The sequence below is a fragment of the Microtus ochrogaster genome, chromosome 21 (genome assembly GCF_000317375.1).
Source record: "Microtus ochrogaster isolate Prairie Vole_2 chromosome 21, MicOch1.0, whole genome shotgun sequence".
NCBI classification, from domain to species: Eukaryota; Metazoa; Chordata; class Mammalia; order Rodentia; family Cricetidae; genus Microtus; species Microtus ochrogaster.
The window spans coordinates 4171348-4177232 of NC_022022.1; the positions used below are offsets into that span (position 1 = coordinate 4171348).

General features: G+C 49.8%; 1 protein-coding gene across 1 annotated transcript in view; it reads left to right on the plus strand.

The window, feature by feature from the left end:
* The window catches only part of Riiad1 (regulatory subunit of type II PKA R-subunit (RIIa) domain containing 1), a 5582-nt gene extending 1396 nt beyond the window's left edge, over window positions 1-4186 (plus strand). Inside the window, exons 3-5 of the mRNA XM_005357019.3 lie at window positions 2261-2307; window positions 3267-3393; window positions 4055-4186. Of these exons, the coding sequence (XP_005357076.1) occupies window positions 2261-2307; window positions 3267-3337 (118 nt within the window). The 3' untranslated portion in view covers window positions 3338-3393; window positions 4055-4186. The remainder of the gene's footprint in view (window positions 1-2260; window positions 2308-3266; window positions 3394-4054) is intronic.
* Window positions 4187-5885: the final 1699 nt, after the last annotated feature.

The window sequence follows — 5885 nt, forward strand, 5'->3', positions numbered from 1 at the left end:
AAAAAAAAAAAAAAAAAAAAAAAAAACCTAAAAATTAATAGAGAAACAAATAGAACTCCCATTTCCCAGTGTCTTGTAGGGCATGTTTCTTCAGTCTTTTAGTAACCACTTGAGGCTCCTTGGCCTTTTAGGAAACTTACCTTTTGTTTGTCAGGTCTTCCAGGAAGGCCTGTATTTTTCACTCACCCGAGTACACGCACGTGTGTGTATGTATGTGTGTGTGTTTGTGAATGGTGTGTGTATGTGGTACGTATGTGTGTGGTATGTGTGTGTGGTGTGTTTGTGTGTGGTGTGTTTGTGTGTGTGGTGTGTGTGTTTGTGTGTGTGTTTGTGTATGGTGTGTATGTGGTACATATGTGTGTGGTATGTGTGTGTGGTGTGTGTGTGTGTGGTGTGTGTGTGTTTGTGTATGGTGTATGTGTTTATGTGATGTGTGTGTGTTTGTGGTGTGTGTGCGCGTGTATGCACTTGTACAAGCATGTGGAGGCCAAATGCTCTATGTCTCATTCACAGGGTCTCCCTGAATCTGGCATGAGGCTGATTGATGGCTGGAGAGCTCGGATGATCCCCTGGCTTCCAGCTCCCTCAGTGCTGGGGTTATAGACACCTGGTCAGGGCCCAGCTTTTGACTTGGGTACTGGGGCTCTGGGTTCAGGGCCTCTTGCTTGGGCAGCAAGTGTTCTTCAGTTTCAGAGGTTTAGTTCATCTCCCTAGCCCCGATTTTTTGTTTCTTACTTTAAAATCATTCTCATAAATTATAGTTGCATGTAATTTACACTCAGTAATCGTCTAATTGAACTGAAGGAGGAGGGAAGCAAAATTATTGGACCTTGGACTTTGGCCACGAGAGCACCTGGAAATGGAGGTGGCTGGTGGCCACCACAGCCAGAGGCAAAGCAAACAAGGAGGGAACACTGGCCTCGGGCACCCAAGACCTGGCCCTCTCCTGTGTTTATTGTCTGTATAAACTTGGGCAAATGATTATTAACCTTTTTTGGTTTGTTGTTTGTTTGCTTTCAAGACAGAGTCTTGCGGCTGGAGCTTTTCTCTGTCCTGCTGCTCCTCCCCTCGTCAGTTTCTCTCTCGCTTGCTAGTTTCCACAGCCGCTTATGAGATAACCACACAGAGGCTAATATGTTAAAATAATTGTTTGATCAATGGCTTCGCTATAAGTTAACCCATTTCTAAAAGTTTATATTTTACCCTGAGGCTCGTGGCTTGCTGGTAATGTTCGTACCTCTTTCTCCTTTGGCGGCTACATGGCATCTCGTCAATTCCACCTACTCTTTCTATCTCTGTTCAAATTTCCTGCCTGGCTTTACTTTGCTAAGCCATTGGCTGAAACAGCTTTACTCATCAACCAATAAAAGCAACACATATACTGAAGGGCGCCCCACATCAGGGTCTCTCAAACAGCCTTGGCTGGTCTGGAATTTGCTCTATAGACCAGGCTGGCCTTCAGTTTACAGAGATCCTCCTGTCTCTGTCTCCCGAGTGCTGGGATTAAAGGCATGGGCCACCATCGCCCGGCCTGAGGCTTCCTTTCTTACATGGGGAATGGAGACATAATTGCCATTTTACAGGGATGTTATAAAGCAATATAGTATTAGTAAATGTTTTACGAAACCTAGAACTTTCTGGACTGTCAGACACTTCCAACATCCTGGTGATAACATTTTCATGTCTGTCTGCTGTGTAGTAGAGCTAATAGCATCTAAAGTTGTTAAATAATTTTTTTTTTTAGCTTTGTTGTCTCCTGGCCTTGAGAAAGCCATGGTAAAATTCCTCAGCCCAGTCCAGGGTCACGTTTCTGTCCACTCAGCATGAGATCCTCGGGGACCTGGAAGATACTCTTTTTTGCCATGTTTGGTCCAGGGTTTGTAAGTGTGTCAGGTGACAAAGCCTGCTGGCCGCTCCACAGCTCCTCTGTGGCAGGAAAACGGCCTAGGTTCATTGATGCCCGATGCTTGGCCTGGGACTCACAGGGATCTGCCTGCCTAAGTCCCTTGAGTGCCCAGATTAATGGCATGGTCATGGTCACCACACCCGGCCACTCCATGGTTTTGTTTCTTACCTTAGACCCTCTGGTTTGTTTGTTTGTTTTGTTTTTAGTTGAAGATCCTCTGATTTATTGATGACTTCTAGAATGGGCAGGTCTGTCATTAATCTGCCTCCCAAAGAGCCAGATGGGGCAGTGGCCACACCCACAGACACCCCCCCCCCCTTACCCGCCTTCCTCTTATTTTTTTCTGTTTTTCAGAGAAATGTTTCTGAAAAGACCAGACAACATCCTTGAATTTGCTGCGCGTGAGTACAGAGGCACCGGGGTGTCACATGTGCCCGAGCAAGAAGCAGAATTGGGGATTTAGAGTTGGGCAAGCCCAGGGCTTTCTGTGGGGCCTGGGTTCTTCTTCACTTGATGTCACCCCAACAGGAGCTGTTCTTTGAAGTCCCTTTCTTCCCCCTGACTTTTCCTCAAAATGAGGCCAGAGTGGCACCTAGGCAGGACTTCTCTTGTAGGGCAAATGAGTTTTGAGATTCCAAAAGGAGAGCGGGCAGCCCTAGTCCGCGGGGGATCTTACAGTGGCTCCTGACCCAGGCTGCACGTTAGGACCGCCGGGGGAGCATTTGAAAAATACTGATGCTCAGGCCCCGCCTCTAGAGATTTTTATTTAATTAGTCTGGGGCGGGGCCCAGCAGCCAAGGTTTTGAAGGCTCCCCAGGTGGTTTTTAATGGACTCGGCTGCCGAGCTGACTTCGGGTCAAACTGTGTAGAGTGGGAGCTGGGCGGGTGTCTTGGGTGCGGTTAACCCTGGGAGCCCACAGCGCTCTCAGCTGGCTTTCGCTGCCACAGCAGAGCTGTGGCTCACATTCTTCCTGGAGGAAGGACACTCTTCTGCCGTCACGCCATGAGACGTGTTCCTAGAAAAGGTCTGTATTTCAGAGATACCAACGGGCAAGCCGAGTGGAGATCAGAATAATACTTGGTGCTCATTTGGGTTCTAAGATGGACTCAGATCCTGAGCCCTTGATAGTCGGCCAAAGAGCCCAGACTGGGCAACCTGCATGAGCCTTGCCTGGGTTGCTTTCCTGGCATTCATCAAGGCAGCTGCCAGGGCCTGGCGGTGAGCGCCGAGATGGTATTGTGAAGTGGGGACCACCAGTGAATGCTGTTAGGACAAAGCCTCCGACTTGTCCGTAGAGTAAGCTGTTGCCCAGGCTTTCCCCCTCAGTAGAGATAATTTCGTTCTGATTTTCTGTCCCAGACTATTTCACAGATCCAAGACTTCCCCACAAGATTCACATGCAGCTAATTAAAGACAAGAAAGGAGTCTAATTAGCAAAGCCACAACGCTCAGCTGCTGGGAGAAGCCAGAAGGAATCCAGCCTCGGGTGGGTGTTAGCCTTATTCTTGTGACAAGCAACACGGGCTTATGGGTCTAGGTGTGAAGGAATGCAAGCCGGGGAAACGGCAGAGCAGAACAGTGTGGGGCGGGTGTGCCATTTCCCTGACAGTTTAGGGGGATTAGAGGCCGAGGCCCCAAGTGTCTCTGTGTTAGCGGCAGGATCTAGTGAGGCAGAGAGGGTGGGTGTGGGACGTGTCCTGGGGGGTGGGGGATGGAGGGAGTCGACACTGAGGCCTTTCCCCAGCTTCAGGTTGGGAGCAGCTTCCCTCCTGCTTTCTTCCCTCCTACTTATACAACATGACAGAGCATCTCATGTTTTATTCCCGCCCCTCACAGGCAGGATAATTCCTGAAACCATTCTGAAAGCTGGAGTTATTTTTAGTAGTTTGTTTTTTCTTCCTTTCTTATTTTTTGTTTTTTGTTTGTTTGTTTGTTTTTGCTTTCCAAGACAGGCTTTCTCTCTGTAACTTTGGAACCTGTCCTGGAACTCGCGCTGTAGACCAGGCTGGTCTTGAACTCACAGAGATCTGCCTGCTTCTGCCTCTTGAGTGCTGGGATTAAAGGCCACCACCGCCCAGCTGTTTTTTCTTACTGTGAGGTGGGAAAGGCCGCAATCCTAATCTAGCGTAACCACTTCTGTCTTGCAGGGTCATCTGGAGGCCTGAGAGCCCTATTGCCATCAGTCTGGGTCTCCAAGCTGTGTGGGCCTCTTCCTCCCACAGAGGTTTTCAGAGATGTTCATTAAATCCATACCCACCGGCTCTCTCTCTTACCTTCATTTGGCCGGAGGAGGAGGGCGCCGTGGGGAGGAGGGCGCCATGGGGAGGAGGGCGCCGTGGGGAGGAGGGCGCCGTGGGGAGGAGGGCGCCGTGGGGAGGAGGGCGCCGTGGGGAGGAGGGCGCCGTGGGGAGGAGGGCGCCGTGGGGAGGAGGGCGCCATGGGGAGGAGGGCGCCGTGCATGGGGCCTGCTGTTCTTGCCTTTCTCCTTTTCTCCCTGAGGTGGCCTGGGGTTGGGAGTGGCAGGGACTGTTCGCTCCAGCCAGAAGGACAGACGGTGAGAACTCAAGAGGGGCCATGAATATTATAAAACATACATCTGACAGGCCTCTGGGGAGGGGGAGGACTTGGTTCTTGGGAGCTCTAGGAGCAAGCTGGTCCTTTATTTGATATCTGGATAAGAGGCAGCAAGACGGTTCAGGTGGTGGCATGAAGCCCTTTGCACAGTTAGCCCCCACCCTGTGTCTGTCTGTCTGTCTCTGTCTCTCTCTCTCTGTGTTGTATACCTTTCAGGTTTGTGACCTCACTCTTTGGCCTCTGCAATCAGCCCACTTCACTGTATAAAGGAGCTCAAGTGAGTTTCACGTGTTAACATCACCATGGCAACAGAAACACAGGCTGAGTGTTATTTGTATTCCCTTGCTTCTAGCTGTCCTCACTTGCATTGGTTAAAAAGGGCGACAGAACAGGAAGACCCAGAAACCACATAAGTTATGAACTGGAACCCTCAGGAGGTTGATTCGTTTTTGTTTTAAGTAGGGTCCCACTCTGTAGCCTAGGCTGTCCTCGAATTTTCCATGATTTTCCTGCCTCAGCCATGGCTCTGAAGGTGCTGGGCCTGTGGGCATTTGCTGCTCGCTGCCCCGGCTTTAGAGGAGTTCCTTCTGTGCTTCAGAATTAGACTTCAGCGTCTCTGGCGTGGACAGAGCTGTCCTTGCTTAGGAAGTACAAAAAAAGGGCCTGGGGAGAAAGCAAAATGCTTGCTTTCTAAGGTGGAGGAACTGAGTTCAAGCCCCAGAGCCCACATTAAACAAAAAGTCCAGGTGTGGTGGTGTGTGTGTGTGATTTCAGAACTGGGGAAGCAGAGGCTGTGGGTTCCTGGGTGAGCCAGCCTGGCCCCGTAGATGGGTCCCAGGCCAATGAAAGACCCTGTTTCAAAAACAAAAACAAAGTGAGGTAAATAACAGTGGGCAGTGGCTCAAGAACAGCACCGGAGGCTGTCCTCTGGTCCTCGCGTGTGTCACGTGTGCCGTCTGCTGTGGCGGCTTGCCTCTATAATCTCGGCACTCAGAATGATGGAGCATGATAATTGCTATGAATTCCAGGCCAGTGCAGACTATTGCATGTGGTCCCATCTCAAACAAACAAACAAAACTGGTTACGAGCACATACTGCTGGTTCCGAGGACCTGAGTTTAATTCCCAGCTCCCTTATCCGGCATCTTACAACTGTCTGTAAGCCCAGCGTCAGGGCAGTGTGACACCTCTCATCTCTGTGCACACTTCCATTCATGTGCACATACCCCCTTCCCCCCACATAACAAAACAATAAAAAACAAATCTTAAAAACAGACAAAGCAAACGTTAGTCAGAAAACATATATATTAGATGTTCCTGGGCCCATTCCCGTGAGAAGAAAGGAAAGATGGGGGAGCATTGTGATTTTGATGTCCTTGAATGACTGCTATAATGCTGGCTCAGT